The sequence below is a fragment of the Struthio camelus genome, chromosome 1 (genome assembly GCF_040807025.1).
Source record: "Struthio camelus isolate bStrCam1 chromosome 1, bStrCam1.hap1, whole genome shotgun sequence".
NCBI classification, from domain to species: Eukaryota; Metazoa; Chordata; class Aves; order Struthioniformes; family Struthionidae; genus Struthio; species Struthio camelus.
Window position 1 is genome coordinate 220,351,288 of NC_090942.1, and position 20,031 is coordinate 220,371,318.

General features: G+C 43.6%; 2 protein-coding genes across 2 annotated transcripts; both read left to right on the forward strand.

Moving 5' to 3' along the window:
- The first annotated feature begins 24 nt into the window (after positions 1-24).
- On the forward strand, positions 25-14,599 carry ALG8 (ALG8 alpha-1,3-glucosyltransferase). The gene is made up of 13 exons (XM_068930660.1): positions 25-209; positions 1,078-1,156; positions 1,873-2,066; positions 3,428-3,537; positions 4,536-4,603; positions 5,163-5,289; positions 6,496-6,599; positions 6,710-6,830; positions 7,146-7,285; positions 8,148-8,287; positions 10,310-10,407; positions 11,543-11,615; positions 12,920-14,599. Exons 1-13 carry the CDS (start codon positions 115-117, stop codon positions 13,149-13,151), a joined length of 1,581 nt encoding a protein of 526 aa, XP_068786761.1. The 5' UTR covers positions 25-114; the 3' UTR covers positions 13,152-14,599.
- Positions 14,600-15,236: 637 nt separating this feature from the next.
- Positions 15,237-18,983, forward strand: NDUFC2 (NADH:ubiquinone oxidoreductase subunit C2). Its single transcript, XM_068930661.1, has 3 exons — positions 15,237-15,501; positions 18,089-18,232; positions 18,765-18,983. Exons 1-3 carry the CDS (start codon positions 15,363-15,365, stop codon positions 18,812-18,814), a joined length of 333 nt encoding a protein of 110 aa, XP_068786762.1. The 5' UTR covers positions 15,237-15,362; the 3' UTR covers positions 18,815-18,983.
- Positions 18,984-20,031: the final 1,048 nt, after the last annotated feature.

Sequence of the window (20,031 nt, forward strand, 5' to 3'; positions counted from 1 at the left end):
GGCGGCGGCGTCTGCGCACGCGCCGCAACGGCCGGCGCTGGGCGGTTTAAACGGTCCGGGCGGGAGGGCTGCTGCCGTTACGGCGCATGCGCGGCGGCCCTGTCAGCGTGGGCAATGGCGGCGGCATCAGCGGCGGCGGCGAGACGGAGGTGGTTTCGCGCTCTGGCGCTCGGCGTGTCCTTCCTCAAGTGCCTCCTCATCCCCACGTAGTAAGAGCCCTCCTCTCTCCGTCCTCGGGGCTGGGGGCAGCGGTACGGCCGGGTTGGGGGGGGGGTCTCACGGGCGGCTGAGCTGGAGCCGTGGCGGGGGCGCGGTTGGCTTTGCCCTCTCCGTCTCTTCAGGAGCTGCCAGGTCCTTGTGAAACCTTCCCTTGCAAAAGCAGCCGGTTTCGGGGTAGGTAGCAGTGCAGCAGGGCTTGTGCTGCCGGCTCGGGTGGCTGCCTTTGGAAATCCGACCTCGTGGTTTGTCTTTGGTGTGACGCCGCAGTAAGAACGTCTTCAGTTGCCAAGTGAATGTTTTTATTTCCTTAATGCAGTGCCTTTTGTAGGAAAGATGTTACTGAGTGTTGCTGCCTCCTTGCCTTTTTAGCAATATAGAGCTTTTTCTTCCCCCACCCCCCAGAGTAAGGAGCTTTTCCTGCTGTTGGCTTTTGCTTTCTCAGAACAGAATAGCCTTGTTCTGTTTTTGTGCATGCTTGTAGCCTTCCCTGTGGCTGTCATCCAGGGTCTTTAAGTGTTCTAAGTCATTCACACTTTCCAATTAACGCTGTAATGTTAACTGCTTATCATGCAGATTTAAAAAAATTGTAGCTCTTTATTTCTCTGAAAGATATTAAGTTGAAAAGTCAGTCAAAACCAGGAATTTGGGCATTAAACATCACAAAACTATTTATAGGTCAGCTTTTTGACTTTGGTATAAGCTCATACTGCTTCTTTGGTACTGTTCGAATTACTTGATTAAAGTTTTAGAAGCTACTCTAGAGCTAATTGATGTAGGCTTTTTGTCTATGATTGAGGTACTCTAAAATGATTCTCTTCTAAGTACATATATGTGACTTTTAATATAAACCTTTTTTAGTCATTCCACAGATTTTGAAGTACATAGGAATTGGCTTGCCATCACTCACAACTTGCCTCTGTCCCAGTGGTACTATGAAGTAAGTTGGATGGTTTGGGGAGGAGGGGGTTAAACTGTGTGTAAGCTACAGGCATATTGGACATGTCAACCTTTTTGATGGTGAAGGGACTGGAGCATCTCTCAGATGAGGAAAAGCTGAGAGAGCTGAGGCTATTCATTCTGGAGAAGAGAAGACTGAGAGGGGGATGTGATCACCGTGTGTACAAGTATCCGAAGGGAGGGTGTCAAGAGGATGGGGCCAGACCCTTCTCAGTGGTGCCCAGCTACAGGACGAGAGGCAGCGGGCACAAACTGAATCACAGGAAGTTCCATCTGAACATGAGGAAAAACCTCTTTCCTGTGAGGATGACTGAGCACTGGCACAGGTTGACCAGAGAGGTTTGTGGAGTCTCCTCTGGAGATATTCAAAAGCTGTCTGGACCCGATCCTGGGCAATGTACTCTAGGTGATCCTGCTTGAGCAGGGGTTTGAACTAGGTGATCTTCAGAGGTCCCTTCTAACCTCAACTACTCTGTGAGTCTGTATCCCGTCTTTTTACCAGTACTACACCAGAAAAGCTCAAATCACGTTAAGCTCTGTACAGCTAGTTCTTCTGTTGTGAAGGAGTTTCTGTTGAGTAAGGGCTACTGAGATAAAATGTGTTGACCGACTTGCTATGCTTAACTGTATATGAAGTTTTTTAAATAGCATGCCTTATTCAAAATGCTGAATTACTTGATCTTCTCTTGTTTTTAGGATACTTCAGAGTGGACCTTGGATTATCCACCATTTTTTGCTTGGTTTGAATATGCGCTTTCGCACGTTGCCAAGTACTTTGACCCAGAAATGTTGGTTATCCAAAATCTAAATTATTCCAGCCATGCAACTGTCTTTTTCCAAAGATTTTCTGTCATCTTTACAGATACCCTTTTTATATATGCAGTTCGTGAGTAAGTCTTAATGTTCTAATTTTAGGGAGAGTGGGTAGTCTTTAAAATCCTGATTTCTAGAATAACAAGAAGTTATTTGTACAGATGAGCTTGTAAATACATGGAAAATCAAAGTTGTTTTAACCTATTCCAAGAGAAATTGAGAACATGCTGCTAAATGCAAATTAGCTCTTTTGTTATTCCTGGAGATGATCTTGCTATACATATGATTGGATCTGTACATGTTGGCAGGTTAGGTGAGCCCAACTGTTTTTTCATAATACTTTTCTTATTACTGTGTTCTTCCTGATCAAAAATGTGAAGGAAACTTGTGATTAAATACCCAATGATCAAATATGCTAAACGAATCTATTTTTTTTTTATTCTTGCTGATAAGCCAGAAAAAAAAGACTAATCCAAGTCTTACACACACGCACACGCACAATACTAGCAGTTGTGTGTGTTGTTTTTTTTTTTTTTTTTAAATGTACCTTGGCTTTGCAAAGCGTAAGTGTTCATCTTATACCTAAAGCGTAGAGTGGAGGAAGATGTCGTGGGAATTGCTGTTTTGCCTACCATAATGATTTGGTTATAACAGTCTTTCTACCCAGATTTTGTGCAGATGGAATAAAATGGACAAAGTTATATGTTTTTGCATTGCAGCACGTGAACTCCTTTTTTTACTTTCTGTATCAGAAGTAGGCTGGCTTTGATTTGTGGGTTTGGGGTGGGGTTCCCCCCCCCCCCCGCCCCCCCGTTCATTGTTCTGGTTCAAAGGCACATGAATGAGCTTGTTCTTTTAAGATGGCACTGCTTAAACCAAATCAACACAAGTCATCCCTAAGTTCTTAATCTCACCTTCAGCATAATGCAGACCATAAGGCTTCACACTGAGGAGTAATAAGCTATTATAAAACAATAGAAATATAGCTTATAATCTTGACGGGAGCCAGGAATAGGGTAATATCTTCCTGAGGACTTTAAATACGACTTGGTGTACTGTCTCCAGATACAGCAGTACTTTGTTATTGGGTGAGAAATTCATAGTAAACAAGCTATGACAACTATACAGGTTTTTATTATTCAATAAATATTAATAAATAATATTATTATTATAATCATGAGACTCCTTAAGTTACTTAACGTAAACTTTAGCATGTGGAAAATACTACAGTTATTTAACTTTAAAGTCCTTTTATTCACTAAATTTTATTCATGACATTCTCTTGACTTGGTGAATTTAGCAAAAATTTTATTATTGTATTTTATGCTAATAAAGTAGATATCTTCAAGTTAAATGCGCTTTCCAATTAAAAAAAAAGTTGTTGCTTTTAGTGTTAGCTGTTTCAATTAATCTTTCCTTTCATACTACTCTTATTCAGATGCTGCAGATGTGTAAATGGGAAACGAGCTGGAAAGGATATTATGGAAAAACCAACATTTATTCTGGCTGCTCTGCTTTTGTGGAATTTTGGGTTGTTAATTGTGGATCGTATCCTTTCAAATCATTGTGGTTTGTTTTTGTTTTCATTTTCTTAACCTGTTACAGCATTTCGTACATACCGATAAACGTTATTTCTATCATAGAAAGTAAAGTTGCTAGCTATGTTCATGAGGTTAGCTGAAAAACTTCATTTTTTCATGAGAGTTATTATTTGGCCAAATGGAAAACGTTCAATTTTTGATCTGATCTGCCAGAACTTCAGGAGGACCAGCTTGGCAGCGACATGCCTGTTCTGCTGGCTGCTCCTTCTCCACCTGCCTACAGAAATATTAGGGGAGAGACTCTTTCCTGGTTCTAGGTCTGTCCCGTGGCAAGGAAAATCTTAAGTGTTTTACGTTCAAGTTGCATTGAATTGATTTATTCTGCCTGAGAGTTAGTGACCCTTTAAAGAGGATATAAAAATAACTCTGGGAGGTTTAATTATTGTTACTCGGTCTCGACATAACGTGCATCAATCTAGCTAAAGAATGAACATAGAGGAGAAAATGACGACAATTATCGTTCTGTAGTTCAGGGCGCTGGCCTTCCCAATCTGTCCGAGTTCCTGCTGATGACAGGTTGTGAGTGGCAAGTGAAGTTACCATTTGCAACCGTAAATATAATGCCAGGCAGATACCAATACTTAAGAATTTAAGAACTGGAGAAATTCATTAATGGCAGTATGCCAGGAAGTTTTAACGTAGCATAGTAATCTTTTAGTTGTTTCGATTTTATATCACAAGTTGCACGGGACACACGTACTCAAATTTTTATTAAGAGTTGCTTTATTTCATCATGCTAATATACTAGTGTTAGTGGATCTTGTGTCTGTACTTGCAAGTAAGATTAAATAATGATTTTTATATCCACTTTGAGCAAATTTAAGGTTACTTTCTTGGCTTAATTTCCATTTTAATTTGAGCTTGTTGACTATACGTTTGAGTCTCTCCAAGCAACTGACAGCAGTAAAGAGACCTTACTTTATTCCTTTCTTGACTCAAGTTTAGATATTCACTTCCAATACAACGGCTTTCTGTTTGGGCTGATGCTTCTTTCTATTGCCCGACTATGTCAGGTAAGCTTGAGTGGCTCTGTTCTGGTCGTATCATGTGTGTTTTGGTGCTTTAATTCACTTCACTGTGTTGCTTGTGTTGAAGTTAATGGGAGTGGCTCAAAGCTGAGGTGCGCTAAGGTGAATATCTAATTATTTGTTAAGTTTTGGGGAAGAAGAGGCATTGGAACTCATCAGAAATGCTTGCTTGCTGATGATGCAGCATTCCCGTTCTCTGTGAGAAAGCTAGATTGTGTGTTATACCTCAACAATGTGGCATGTCTTCTTGCCATGCTATCTCCTTATAAGATACCACTCCTTAGAAAACATGCCTCTGAGCAGCAGAGAGATGAGACCTCTTCTAATTTCCAAGTATCATGTGGCAAAATAGTTTCCTTCTCTCTGTCTGGTGTGTGTGACAGTATTTCCTTTGTAATTTTGACTTGTAATGAAGAAAAAACTCATTTAGCTTTATGCCTGTGATAAATGTTCTATCCGCTAAAGTGTGCAGCGGGAGTACCGTTAAAACCTTGTACCAAAGGAAAAATTGAGAAGTTTGAGGGTTTTTTTTTTCCCCCTTTAGAAAAGATACTTGGAGGGTGCTGCTCTTTTTGCTGTTCTTCTGCATTTCAAACATATCTATGTGTATGTGGCCCCAGCATATGGCATTTATTTGTTGCGATCCTATTGTTTTACTGCAAATAACGCAGGTAAGATGTGTATGTTTCTTCACACACTTTGGGGGGGATTGTGTTTATTAAGTGATGTTTATGGAAGACAAGATAAGCAGATATCTTTATAACAAGATGGCTGTAGGTCAAATGGAATAAATTCTGCTTGGAAAGTAGAGTTGGAAAGTTCTTTAAAGTGTACTTGTTCTTGTAAAATTTATGGGTTTGGAGAGTTCCTTATTAAGTAAAGCCAACATGAACCAACTGCAGAAGGCAATTTGAAGCTATAGGAAGTACTCTGGGTAAATATGGAATGATCAGATAGCATCAGAGGTTATTCCAAAGTCTTCCTTTGAGTTTCTCTTCATTTTTAGCACTGACCAGTGTTTGATATTCCTCACGTGAACAGAGAAGGCACGTCTCTTGAAAGAGAAGATAGCTAAACGTTGGATAAGGCAGAAGCTCCAACGTGGAAGAAGTAAAAAGGGCATACGTTCACGAAGAGCACAAACAAATAAAACCTCTTTTCAAAGCAATGCCATGATACAACTTTCTGATATGGAAAATAATAGTTACAAGCAAACAAATACAGATCTAGTTCTGAAGGGACAGTGGCTGGACAGATGACAGGAGCTGGTTTTAAGCAAATAACTCACTCTGAGAAATGGCTTGCAAAGATACTGTCCTTCTGAATTGGAAGTCATACTAATCTCATGCTAAACTAATCTCATCTATTAAATGATGCTCCTATCATTTAATAGGAATTATTTCTGTTCAGTAAAGTCTTAAATAGTATGCAATTTATTGATCGATAAAAGTAGCCCCATATTCAAGGTAGCACAGTATGTCTTTGGTTTCAGGCCTGTGTTAGTCTCTCACACAATGTGTCCTTCATATGCAGTAACTCCTGCCACAGGCTTCTACTTACAGCTGTATACTGATCCATAAGAAACTGCAGTTTTGATTGTGATCTAGTCCAAAAATTGTCATGGTCTTATTATCATAAGTAATAAGTTTGATACAGAGCTGTATTCTTAATTTACTGATGCCCAAGTTCCTTAGTTAACATTCTTCTTTTAGACTGTTGTACTGTAAAGTAACTATGGAAGGAAGCAATTGAATATATTGATATATATTGTTATAAATGGTGTATATGTGCTAGCAATTCACTATTAGGGTGGAATGTTTTGTTTCCCTCCCCCCTTGCTTTGCTATCTGTATTCATAATCTGTTTGTTTCTTGTAGATGGGTCCCTGAAGTGGAGAAGTTTCAGTTTTCTTCGTGTAACTCTTATAGGATTGATTGTCTGTCTTGTTTCTGCTCTTTCATTGGGCCCTTTCGTAGTATTGGTAATGATTCCTTTTTCACCTTTTATCCCCTGAACTTTTAGAAAACGTAGCGTTACGAAAATATGTCTCCTCTAAAGAGGCCACTTATATTTCATTCTTTTTTTCCTTAGGGTCAGCTGCCTCAAGTCATTTCACGGCTTTTTCCTTTCAAGCGAGGCCTCTGCCATGCTTATTGGGCCCCTAACTTCTGGGCTTTGTACAATGTTGTGGATAAAGCATTAACGGTTGCTGGTACAGTATGCTCATCTTGGTATTTGGTGCTTATTTGTGGATGTAGCTTTATGAATTCTAGTCTTCCCGTCCCATATGAAATCCAGGTAGCAAATTAGATTTTCAGATTGCCTTAAACCTCTTGATAATCAACATAATAGAGTACATGCTAACAGTTTCCAATTGTTAGGTCAGATACCAATCTTACCTCTCTGGCATCTTTTAAAAAAAGAAACAGCTCAGACATATACTTAGTTCAGGTCTGTATTACAGCTACTTTATTTTCTTTTCTTTAACATTCGTTAGTTTGTGCTTTTTTTTATCTTCTGTTTCCAGGTTTAAAGTTTAACTTTCTTGACCCCACAAAAATTCCTAAAGCCTCAATGACAGGAGGGTTGGTTCAAGAATTTCAGCATACTGTCCTCCCTTCTGTGACTCCACTAACAACGTTAATCTGTACTTTAGTATCTATATTGGTAAGAACAAATAATGGTTTTGTAAACTTTGTGTCCTGTCCTCACTGGCTTTTGTTTGATTAGCATACATTCCATGTGAGACTTTAATTCCACGACAAAAACAAAAAAAAATTACAGGAAAAAAGTAATTAGAACTAATGTTGAAGTAATATCTTCTTTTTTTTTTTTGATACACAATATCACTTTCTCAAAATATGACTAAGAGTTATGGCCTGTGTCAGCTCTACAGTGATAATGAGATTAATAAAAGCAATCTTGGATCAAAACCACTCTGCCTACTGAGCTACAAGTAATTTTTTGTGATAGAAGGTAGTTGAACTAGTAATCAAGAGACAGGGGCTGAACAGAGATATTGACGGAATCGTTTGGGAAGCTTGTTCTGTTTCCTAATAGTGTGAGCTACAGGCAAATGCTGTTCTCCATATGAAAAGCAAAGAATTGAAGGTTCAATAAATGCTTACCTGGATACAAAGTCTTTTTTTTGCTCTAATGAGTGATTGTATTGGTCTTTGACCTGAAATATCTTTGTTTCAACACCCTTAGGTAGTAACTCCTGTGAAATGAGTTTAGTGAGTCAGATTCAGAGATGTTTCTTGCAACACAAGTAACAGGGTGTTGGTTGTGCAGCTGAAGTCTGTCAACTTTTTTTCCTGTTATACTGATGGGAGATGTCCTTTGGGCAGTACTCATTATGCACCCATATAGACTCTCCTCCTCCCATGCTGTACAGTGCTTGTGCCATGCAAGCACAGCCTGGGTGCAGTTGTGTTTATTAACGTTGTAAAAGCTCTTGTGGTCAGTAACTTGCGTTCAGGATTGTTAAGCTTTTCACTGAAGTCTTGTTTTTGCCTGTTGTTTCTAGCCCTCTGTTTTCTGTCTTTGGTTTAAACCTCAAGGGCCCAGAGGCTTTCTTCAGTGTGTTGTGCTTTGTGCATTGAGCTCCTTCATGTTTGGCTGGCACGTGCATGAAAAAGCAGTACTTCTTGCTATTCTGCCTTTAAGGTAAGTGAGTTCTGTAAGCTGTAGCTTGCCAATCTGAACCTGCAGGCACTTGTTGAAGAATCATCAAAAGAGGATCACTTAGTTTTCAGTATACATTAGAGAATGAAGATGTTTATAGAATGCCTTAGGCTGAAAAGTTTCGATGCATTTCTGGCAGAACTAACTTCAGCCACCAATGAAAAGCGGTCTTAGAAACAGAACATGCTGACACTAGTAGAATAGCATACACAGGAAACTAGTGTGGTGTTAAACAGTATCTTCTGTGAAATGCTAAGTAGTACTGGCTTCTACTTTAAAATAGCTGCTACTTAGAAGCTCTAAGTAGAGTTTATAGTTACAGATGAGTGGAAGAATGAACAGAGAAGTGTATGATCTTGAGATTATTAAGCAATCAGTTCAGAAGTCTGAGAGACAAGACTGCCCACTATATACTCTCTTCTTTCTCCATTTGAACATTAAGGTGTATTACGATGCATGCAATAACAGGAGATCAATGCCTGTGGATTCAGATGCTTGATAGCCATTAGGATAACACAAAAAACACCTTGAACTGCTCATAGAGGACAGGGATTCAGACTTTAGGCCACATGTGGCCACACAGCCCTTAAAACAATTCATTCAGCTCGCCCTTACAGCCTCCCTTCTGTAGTGACAATATGGAAGCAGGCTTGATGAAATGTTTCAGTGGTGTTGGATGGTGGTTGAAAGCAGGCTTCTTTCTCAAGGTCGTTTTGTTCTTCCACTAAATCTACTGCATTTGTGCAGTAAATCCATTGCACCAGAAAAATCAAGACCTGTTTATTGTATGTCTTCTGACCTTGCCTTTTCAAGAGAAAAATGAATTGGCTTGCCTGGCTTGAACAGTTGGGCATATACTGTCAAATTTGCTAAACCAAGTCTGCATTTAGTGGATGAAAGTCCTGTCCCACCATCTCTTTTGATTACAGATGTGACCATCAGTACAACTGGAAAAGAGTATTTATTGCGTGTCATAAGAGTTTTCGTAGTTGGACACAACCGTTTTGTAGAACTAGTGATGTGAACGAGAGGGAGGAATGGGTGCTGAGACACTTGCATATGCCAAGAAGGCATGGTAGTTAAGCTGCTGAATATGACAAGAAATGAAACTGTTAATATCTGGCTTATTGTCACTGTTTTAGATGTGGTGGCTCATTCATTTCTCAACTATTGAGTAAGGCTTCTTTTACTCGGACATAAAAGCTATGACTGCAGCTAATTCAAGCCTTGATTCTTGAGCAAAGAATGAGGACTGACACTTATGAGTATTAATATATTTAATCGACTAAGCATTTGCAGTTGATCAAGTTCTTTAGTTAGGGCTTGAGATCTATTCTGGCAGGGACAAATGTAAAAAGAACGCAGTCTTTTAGCTGCTGTGCAGATCAAGCTGGTACTGGATGAGTGCTGCGGCTCGTATTTAAAATGTTACGTAGATTGTTTGGGAGCCAACTGAGGAAAGAGACTTTCTGTACTATACTCAACAAAAAACAGTATTTAGTTGCTACCAAAGGAACTTGGGCCTGTTCAGGATTGAAGTAAGGGTATACTTTATAAGCTGACTGACCAGTATTGCTGCAAACTTTCGTTTTGTTCTATTTAGAAATTTATAGTGCTGTTCCTATTCCTTTGCAATAGGAATTTTGGGAGGGGAGGAATTAATACTGACAAAACAAAATGAAAGAGAGGAAGGAGGGATGATAGTGTTTGCAGCCAGCTGGTAAAGGAAAAAGACTATTCATGGAAATTTTCCATGAACTTTCTGATATTGATGTTCAGTGGAAGTGTGGTTTTCTGGGGTTGATTTTCCTGGCTGACCCTCTCCTGCTTTTTATGATGTGGTTTGAAAGAAGATGCCAATATTGGCAGTATTTGGAGGAGCTCGGGTTCCATTTGACTCCCACTCAAGCTGCTCTTCAATTTCTTCTGTTTTGTGTACTGTTTAGCTAAAATAAATTTCTTTTCTAAAAGATGAAAGTATAACACGCATTCTTGTCATTTTAGCTTGTTGTCTGTTCAGAGAGCAAAGGATGCTAGCATCTACTTGATTCTGACAACCACAGGGCATTTTTCTCTTTTTCCATTGTTGTTCACATTGCCAGGTAAAATGTTTTCCTTCTTACTATACTTTAACTTTTTTTTTTAATTCTTTTTCTTCCTAGAGGTGGCATGTAGGTAATATTTGGGTTTTTTTTTTTTTTTTATGTAAAATGTTGAAAGTTGTAAGAGGCTGTATGTCAGCATGTTTCCCTAAATCCAAACTCCCCAACTGGTGAAAGGAAACGTTATTTAAAAAGTAGGGGAAGAGCAATAGACTTAAAGAAGAAAGAGAGAGATGGGAAACTGTTGCAGTAAATATTTCTTACTCCTAGTTCTGTCACAGTTCTAGAAACTTCCCCTTATCTAACATAATCCTGTGAAACAATAGTGATACAGACAATCTGAGATTAAACCTGACAAGCTTCTTGTTTTCCAACTGACTTTATGCCATCTACCAAAAGCATTGTTGCTTGAGAAGTGATTCTAAATTCAGTAACATTCTTGTACATTAAACTAAAGATCCTGCAGCAGCATCCATTTTAACTTAGATAAGAATGTGTAGAGACGGAGCAGATTTGTCTTTGTGACCAGAAACTGTTCCCTTCTCCCCTCTCTCCATTTGTAATTAAGGTCTCTTTGCTTCACCTAACCCTTAGACCATCATAGCTACAACAGCACTGCAACTTCTGTATAATGATTGGCATCCTTCTGATATAGTCCAAATCTAGACATTCTCCTTTTGGTCTGATGATGATGCTTACTGTCAGTGGAGAAGCTGCAGCCCTGAGAAATTAGTAACTTCCTTTGCATGCTCTCTTAACTAGCCTGTATCCAGCGTGCACCCTAGAACTGGATGTCTTTGATTTGGCTTTCACTTCTGTATTTTGCGCTTCCCGTTCAAAAACAATCAGAAGTTACAGGGAAAAATCTTTTTTGCAGTACTGTCATGTATTGCAATTATAATCAGTGTGTTCAATATGTTTGTAGATACTTCAAGTACATGTGTTGCAATGTTTGGTATATTACTTAAAAATAAGTATATATCACATTTATTTGGTGTCCTAAGCAGTAAGACTTTTTGTGCTGTTTGGAGAAAGTAATTAACTTCATGCGACTTTGAATGATATTACTTAGATTTTTGCCTTATAAATTACGATATCTTTATAATTAATTTTAAAAATGTTCCTTGTATTTCAGAACTTCCAATTAAAATACTCCTTATGCTGCTGTTTACTGTTTATAGCTTCTCTTCACTGAAATCTCTATTCAGGTAATTAAACAAACTGCCCGAAGCCAAGAGTGAAACCAGTTCTGTCTCTAGGAAGAGTGTATTGTCATCAGGGTTGAATGGCTTGGGAAATGGATGCTGTCGAAATGAAATATTACTCATCAAAAGATGATGATATTTCTGTCCTAGTCTCAGGAGGCAAGACTTAGGATAGGGCTGTTATAAAACATCCTTGTTGTGTTTGAATTGGGACAGCTATCCAGTTAGTTACAGAAAATGGTAAATCTACACCTGCTTTGATGCACAAAATGGTAGCTTGTGAGGATTTAATTCAATATTAGAACATTTATTAAACTGAGTACTCTAGAGGTTGTTTATCTGTGCTAGGAGTTGTGAATACTATTGCATTTTGCATTAGGGCTTAGTATTTTCATGTGTGTAAGTGGCAGGCTATGAATAACATTTTCCTGACAAGCCGTAATTTGTCAGCAAATATCTCTTGCAAATGTTTGGTTGTCAAAACATACACTAATTGCCTGAATTCTCCAGTGCAGTGTCACAGGCCACTTATCCTGCACTCACTTGATCAAAGATGGTGCTTATCACTACATCCTCTGTAGTCACTACTATCCCATTTTCCAGAGTTTTCATGGTAAAGCCAAGCTGTAATAAAATAGCTACTGGAAGTGCCATGGAGCTGTGCTTGCTAAGTCAGTCGCCTGGTCTTATAGGTGACTGCTTTGTCCTCCTTGCTCTTCCAGAATTTAAATCATTCCTGCTCAAGAGCTCTAACCTAGGACCTCTTCTGCAAGAGCTTATTTTCTGTCTAGAGCTCGAGAGCTTTTGCCAGTCTCTTCTTCCTAACTTTCCAAAAACCAGATTTCTTCCAGAAGCACATTCACATTCCCATGCTCTTTGCAAGAGACTTTGATGCATAAATTCTGCAGAAAATTAGGCAGAGGGAGGATGTTTAAGATAGATCTGATGCTTCCAGTCTTTAGATAGAGAACTTCCATGGACTAAATGTGTATATGAAGTATGGAAGGTCTCTCTGTTCAGTTATTGCCACAGCAGGACAATAATATGGGTTGAAGCATCCCACCTGCGAAGATTTTTACCTACATTCATTTCTGCTGAACAAAAATCTTAGAACTTGGTATAAAAGCCACATAACAGGATTCCCAATTTCTTCATTATGTGTTTTCCTACTGCAAGCTGTTTTAATTGCTGTTTAAAGCCTTACTGAGATGTAGTGAATGATACTCACTACCAATGATAGTTGAAAAATAGAATGGTTATTACTAGTAACGTGTTTTAATTTTTTTTTTTGTTCCTTCCGCTGACAGGAGAGAGAGGCCTCTTCTTAACTGGCTTGAAACTCTCTACCTCGTTCAACTAGTGCCTTTGGAAATCTTCTGTGAAATTATATTTCCTCTGACCCCTTGGAAACTGACGTTTCCTTTTGTCCCTCTGCTGTTGACCTCCGTTTACTGTGCTCTAGGTATCGCGTACGCTTGGCTGAAACTGTATGTCTCTGTCTTGACTGAACCAACTTCAGTTAGACAAAAGGCAGAGTAAAGCGGCATTATTGGGACCAGCTCCAGGTTATTCCATTGAAAGGATCATTCAGCACTGTGAGGACTTGTCATAAGAATATACACCTGTTGATAAGGCAGGGGGTACGTGTACCTTTCCTCTCCGTGGAAGAGAGGAGTGGAGGGTTTTTTCCCCCAACGCCCCTGTACTGTCCAACTAGAATACCTCTTATCAGAAGAGCTCATGACAATAACATGTGCCACTTGCCATGAATAAACTGTGAAGCTTAATGAAAAAGACTTTGTATTCATATTGGCTGTTTTAAAAGTCCAGACTTCTGTCCTGAAGAAAACCTCCCTGGCTTTCTCATTAATGTTGTATTTCAGTGAAAACCAATATGGCAGATGACAAGGAATTATTGCTGTGTAGAAGAGAGCATAGTAACTACATATTGTGGAATATGTAAATAAAAGACTTTTTTTTTTTTAAATTGGTATCTTTGTCCTGAGCATCTCTTGCAGTTTTTTTAGCTCATGTGTGCGCCCTGCTTTGGAAGCCCTGTACCATAAGGATATAGCAGTGTCTGGCTGAAAACTTGTCCTGAGGTCCTTTGTAAAACTCTGAGCTGAATTTTTGGAGATGAGATTACCAGATTCATTGGTGTTAGGATAGTTCCTCAAAGTCACGTGGGTGGAAAATGGCATTCCTTAGTAATTCACATCAGACTGCAGCTAATGACAAAAGACCAAGCATCCGCATAACCATTTCTCTAGTACTTTACTTTGAAAGTGAGGTAGATCCTGCTTTGCCTCTGCTGAATCATGTGCAAAGATTCTTTTGAATCTGTAAAGGTGATAGTTACCATCTGTCCTACTTACTGTCCATCCCACCTACTGGCCATGACTTATTCCATTTTAAACCCTACATCAGCAACCCTAAAAGATGCTGCTCTAGTAATTGAAGTCTCTTTTGGAGCCTAGATCTTACAGGCAAAACTGTGTGGGAGGGGGAAAGGGATGGATTCATCCCTCCCCCCCCCCCCAATAATTCTTGGCCGCCTTCCATGTTGAGTAGCTGCCTTAGAGGGGAGAGTTGATTAAATAGTTAGTTATTCTTTATGTACTTTAAAAATCTTGGATGTTAAAATAGTGCGTTGCAACAGCGGATGGCTGTCAGAACGGGTGCTCTGAGAACAGCATTGGACCGTTTCCGTAATGAAGTAAATACGTGCTCATACTATGAACAGAGAGAGTAAGAGAGCTCATTCTCAGACTTCTCTGTTGCAGTTTGCATTACAGCCCCTTGGTTTCTGCTTTGCCATACTCTTTGTGGGTAGCTGCTTTGAAACTCTGCAGTGGATTGGCGCCTCCTTCATTTCTATTCCCAATTCTCTTTGTCCCTCGAAGCTTTGTGTGGGCCAAAACGTTGCCGTTAATGAAACGGGAGTGTGGAATTGTAGTATTTAATTAAATGCTTGAAAACTTTCTGATATTTGGGACTTTCAAACCAGCTGTCACAACAGTCGTGTGGCTTACTTAGATGTTGAAATTGATAAGTCTCATTTCCTTTGTTTATGGGGGGGGGGGGGGAGGAAAGGCTACTAGTGTTGCACAGCTGGGCACTTGTGATGCAAATCCTTCAAGAGCTGGTGCCCCCCGCTGTAAAGCGTGAGGTCTGAACTTGGTTGGATTCAGCATCTCCTATTAAGGAATTTCCAAACCTTGTCCTTGCAGACGAAAGCTAACAAAGTTTTTAAGGAATAGACTCTGAAGACCTTAGGACTTTGTGTTTATAGTTAATCCAACCACTGTTGCAACTGGTTTTATGCAATTGCATATCCCTAAAGACACCCGCTGCCCTAGCTTGTGCTGTAGTCCTAGTCATCAATCCCGCGGTAGGAAGAACAGAGGGGAAAAACCAGCTTGTTTTGATTTCACACCTTAATTAAAATTGGGGCGCACCAACGCTCACCCTTCGGCCTGTGGTGCCAGGCGGCCCAAGCTCAGCAGCGGAGCAGCTTGGCGGCAAAGGCTGCGAATCACGCGCCGGGCCTCCGCAGGGCTTTCCCCCTCCACCCCCCCCCCAAAAAAAAAAATAAAACAAAAAAGTCGGGATTATATTTTGGTTGTTAATTAAAATCCGCGCCCAGCCCGGAACCCAGCGGCGGCGGAACGCGGGCGCTGGGCGGCGGCGGCGGCGGACGGGCTCGGCGCAGCACCGCGCCGCCCGGTCACCTTGGGCGGGGCCGCCGCCATGGTGTTCCTGCCGGACGAGTCGCGCTCGCTGCCGCCGCCGCCCCTGGTCAACAAGGGGTCGGTGTGGCTGGGCCTGGCCGGGTGGTTGGCGGCCCTGCTGGACAACGGCTACAACCACCGGCCCGTCCTCCGAGCCGGTGCGGGGCGGGGGGGGAGCGGGGGGATTTGGGGGGGGTGTGAGGGGGTCGGGGGGATTTGGGGTGGGTGTGAGGGGTGGGGGGGTGTGAGGGGGGGTGGGATTTGGGGTGGGTGTGAGGGGTGGGGGGGTGTGAAGAGAGGGGGGAGCGGGGGGGTTTGGGGTGGGTGTGAGGGGTGGAGGGGTTTGGGGTGGGTGTGAGGGGTGGGGGGTGTGAGGAGAGGGGGGAGCGGGGGATTTGGGGTGGGTGTGAGGGATGGGGGGCTGTGAGGAGAGGGGGAGCGGGGGGATTTGGGGTGGGTGTGAGGGGTGGGGGGGTGAGGAGAGGGGGAAGCGGGATTTGGGGTGGGTGTGAGGGGTGGGGGGGTGAGGAGAGGGGGAAGCGGGATTTGGGGTGGGTGTGAGGGGTGGGGGGGTGAGGAGAGGGGGGAGCGGGGGGGTTTGGGGTGGGTTTGAGGGGTGGGGCTGTGAGGAGAGGGGGAGCGGGGGGATTTGGGGTGGGTGTGAGGGATGGGGGTGTGAGGAGAGGGGGAAGCGGGGGGATTTGGGGTGGGTGTGAGGGATGGGGGGGTGAGGAGAGGGGGGAGCGGGGGGGTTTGGGGTGGGTGTGAGGGGTGGGGGGTGTGAGGAGAGGGGGGAGCGGGGGATTTGGGGTGGGTGTGAGGGGTGGGGGGGTGTGAGGAGAGGGGGGAGCGGGGGATTTGGGGTGGGTGTGAGGGGTGGGGGGGTGTGAAGAGAGGGGGGAGCGGGGGGGTTTGGGGTGGGTGTGAGGGGTGGGGGGGTGTGAAGAGAGGGGGGAGCGGGGGATTTGGGGTGGGTGTGAGGGGTGGGGGGGTGTGAGGAGAGGGGGGAGCGGGGGATTTGGGGTGGGTGTGAGGGGTGGGGGGGTGTGAAGAGAGGGGGGAGCGGGGGGGTTTGGGGTGGGTGTGAGGGGTAGGGGGGTGTGAGGAGAGGGGGGAGCGGGGGATTTGGGGTGGGTGTGAGGGGTGGGGGGGTGTGAGGAGAGGGGGGAGCGGGGGATTTGGGGTGGGTGTGAGGGATGGGGGGGTGTGAAGAGAGGGGGGAGCGGGGGGGTTTGGGGTGGGTGTGAGGGGTGGGGGGGTGTGAAGAGAGGGGGGAGCGGGGGGGTTTGGGGTGGGTGTGAGGGGTAGGGGGGTGTGAGGAGAGGGGGGAGCGGGGGATTTGGGGTGGGTGTGAGGGGTGGGGGGTGTGAAGAGAGGGGGGAGCGGGGGGATTTGGGGTGGGTGTGAAGGGTGGGGGGTGTGAGGAGAGGGGGGAGGGGGGATTTGGGGTGGGTGTGAAGGGTGGGGGGTGTGAGGAGAGGGGGGAGCGGGGGGATTTGGGGTGGGTGTGAGGGGTGGGGGGTGTGAAGAGAGGGGGAGCGGGGGGATTTGGGGTGGGTGTGAAGGGTGGGGGTGTGAGGAGAGGGGGGAGGGGGGATTTGGGGTGGGTGTGAGGGGTGGGGGGTGTGAGAGGGGGGAGCGGGGGGATTTGGGGTGGGTGTGAGGGGTGGAGGGGTGTGAGGGGGTCGTGGGGGTTTGGGGTGGGTGTGAGGGGTGGGCGGTGTGAGGAGAGGGGGGCAGGGGGATTTGGGGGGGGGTGAGGGGTGGGGGGCCCTGAGGAAAGGGATGGGGGTGGGGGGATTTGGGGTGCGTGTGAGGAGTGGGGGGGATTTGGGGTGGGTGTGAGGGGTGGGGGGGTGTGAAGAGAGGGGGAGCGGGGGGATTTGGGGTGTGTGTGAGGGGTGGGGGGGCTGTAAGAGGGGCAGGGGGATTTGGGGTGGGTGTGAGGGCTGGGGGGCCATGAGGAGAGGGACAGGGGGTGGGAGGATTTGGTGTGCATGTGAGGGCTGAAGAGGCTGGGGGGGGCAGGGGGATTTGGGGGGGGGGTGAGGCAAAGGGCCTACTGGGAGGTGTTAGGGGAGATTTACTTAGGTGGGGGCTTGGAGGGGATGGAGGAGGCTGAGCGAGGAGCATTATATGGGGTGGGGGATTGGGGTGTCTGTGAGACTTTGAGGGGGGGGGCCTGAGGTGAGTGACCTGTTTGGATGTGCTGGGTGGGCCGGGGAGGGGGGTATTAACGGGGTTTAGGAGGGAGATTTGGGGTGACTGTGAGGGCTATAGGGGGTGGAGGGTGAGGGGCAGGGGAGGTTTACCTAGGTGAGGAGTGCTGTGGGGACTTCGGGGACCTGGAGGGGGGCTGGCTGGACCTGGGAAGGGTTGAGGGTGCTCAGGGCGAGGTGAGGGGCAGGTTTGTGGTGGCCGAAGCGGCTTGAGGGAAACCAGAGGAAGAAGGATGTGGGGCGGCCTGCCTGGGGTTGCCATTGGGGAAGGGGCTGTGGGATTCGGGGATGTGCCTGCGAGGAGCCGGGGAGGCAAAGCAGGAGGCCACCCTGCAGCAACAGTGGCACCCACCAAAGAGTCGCTGACCTGAAGTCAGTGCCTGTTTCCAAGGGCAGGGAGGGATCCCCTAGTATTTGCCCATGAGGTTTTTATTGTTGTGAGGGGGTGGTCTTTTAGGAGATTTTATTTTATTTATGTTCTTACTCATGCCGAATGATCACTTTGGACTTTCTCATCGTAATCCAGGTGTTCACCGCCAGATTCTGTTTACGACTGTGGGCTGGTTTGTTGGATATTATCTGACTAAGCGTGCAGAATATATACATGCTAAACTGGACAGAGAATTGTTTGAGTATGTAAAGCAACATCCGGAAGATTTTAAGACAAAAGGTATAATGAGTTGTTATTTTAAGAAAGACCTTAATTTGCCATAACATGCAGATTATTAAGCATTAATCTATATCAGTATGTTGAGGTGCTACTGATAGAATCCATTCCTCTCTAGCAAGTCATAATGGCTGCTCTCTCTTTTGCGCTTGATTTGCAACATAAATTCCAACAGCAGTCAGGAAGCTTAAGATGTAAAAGTAGACATTCTCACTCAGCAAATCAGCTGCTTGATGACCCTTTCTGATACTGAAAAGCTTAATTTAATATAAAAATTGCAGAGCTACAAAAGAAGGAATAGACCAAACTCATGCCGGTGAAGGATAAACAAAACAATTAATGAAACTAGAAATTATGTTTTGTCGTTCTTGTTCTTTTTGTTGTTTTGCTGTTTTTATTCTTGTAAAATTTAGGGGGGCCTGTTAAGATGAAGGGGTTTTTCTTGTTTTGTTTTGTTTTTTACAGTTGTTTAAGTCTTCAATGTCTACCTCAATGTTGTACAGGTTTTCCCAATTCCTTTCATTTTCTTTTGCAGAAAAGAAAAGAATAGGAGAGCTTTTGGAGGATTTCTATCCCGTTCGCTGAGGATCTCTTCAGCAGCTACTAGCCTGTGTCACAAGATGCAGTCCACTGAACCAGTTCCGTACTGGTAACTTAAGCAAGCTGTATGTTAGTAACTGCTCAAATGCCCATGGCTTGGAAAAAAAAAAGATTATTCACTTTCATATAATTAAAGTTATGGTTAAATACATAACGTTTCATTATTCTTTCTTTTAACATTATGATTATATCATCAATGTATATGTAACATTGATATTTGTAATATGATAATAATTTTGATTCATTCCTTTTTCAATTATTAAGACTATTTGAATTGTGAAAATAAAATATTGTTTATGCAGAGTGCATTTAAAAAAAAAAAAAACAAAACAGAAAGTAGATGTGTAGATTCCTGCTTTCTGTTTTTCATTAGCATTTTTCCCAACTTTTGAGCATGCTCTGAACCAGCCCCTGCAGACATTGTAGTGGGATCAAAGCCAAAGGCTGGCTATGAAAGCAGTTCTGTATCACCAGGGAAGATATATGCTCTCTGTAATTGATTCCCTCTATATGTTACACTCTCACTTTGTTTTTTCTTTGCTGAGGATGATGACCAGGATCCAGTCTTTCCACTTCCCAACTTGGTTTGTGGATACTGAATCCACAAGTGTTTGGGGATGAACACAAGTATTTTCCAGATATGCTGAAGATCTGCAGCTCTTCTGAATTTCACTGCAGGGTCCAAGTGCTCAGCCCGTCTGAAGGTCAGAGTACTTCCAAATGTATTTAAATGCTTGAATCCCAAAACACAAAATGTCAAAAGAAGATCTTGACGCTGTCTTTGTGAATATGGCAAAAATCAGCAAGGGCTTGATATCCCCAATGAAATATCTGAAAATGGTCTTTAAATGACTGTAAAATTTCTAGTGTTTGTGTAGATTTTACCTCCTCCCCTTTTCCGTGAATGTGTAGTGACTATCCTGATGTACCCTTTCTGAGCTACACTTCAAGCAATGGAGCGCACTTTGAGGGGACAGCAGGGCAGCTGGTAAAAAGGAGTCCTCCAACTTTTCCTGAAACAGTCATCAAAGTTTCTTTGTTAGTTCAAATTACCAGTCTGGTGTAATGGATTTCTCACTACATTGTTCAGAAGTGCATCAGGCCTAGATCCCTCCACTGCTGTTGCATTCCCTAGTGTGCAGCCTCCGTTCGGTGCACTGTCTGGAGGCACTTTCTCAAGTACCTCTTCCTGGGAGGAAGCC

Excerpts from the sequence above, each read along its gene's own strand:
- ALG8 (XM_068930660.1), top strand. The coding sequence starts at position 115 with ATGGCGGCGGCATCAGCGGCGGCGGCGAGACGGAGGTGGTTTCGCGCT. Across the intron at positions 210-1,077 it reads TGCCTCCTCATCCCCACGTA|TCATTCCACAGATTTTGAAG; the intron begins GTAAGAGCCCTC and ends AACCTTTTTTAG. Across the intron at positions 8,288-10,309 it reads CTTGCTATTCTGCCTTTAAG|CTTGTTGTCTGTTCAGAGAG; the intron begins GTAAGTGAGTTC and ends TTGTCATTTTAG.
- NDUFC2 (XM_068930661.1), top strand. The coding sequence starts at position 15,363 with ATGGTGTTCCTGCCGGACGAGTCGCGCTCGCTGCCGCCGCCGCCCCTG. Across the intron at positions 15,502-18,088 it reads CCGGCCCGTCCTCCGAGCCG|GTGTTCACCGCCAGATTCTG; the intron begins GTGCGGGGCGGG and ends ATCGTAATCCAG. Across the intron at positions 18,233-18,764 it reads GGAAGATTTTAAGACAAAAG|AAAAGAAAAGAATAGGAGAG; the intron begins GTATAATGAGTT and ends TTTCTTTTGCAG.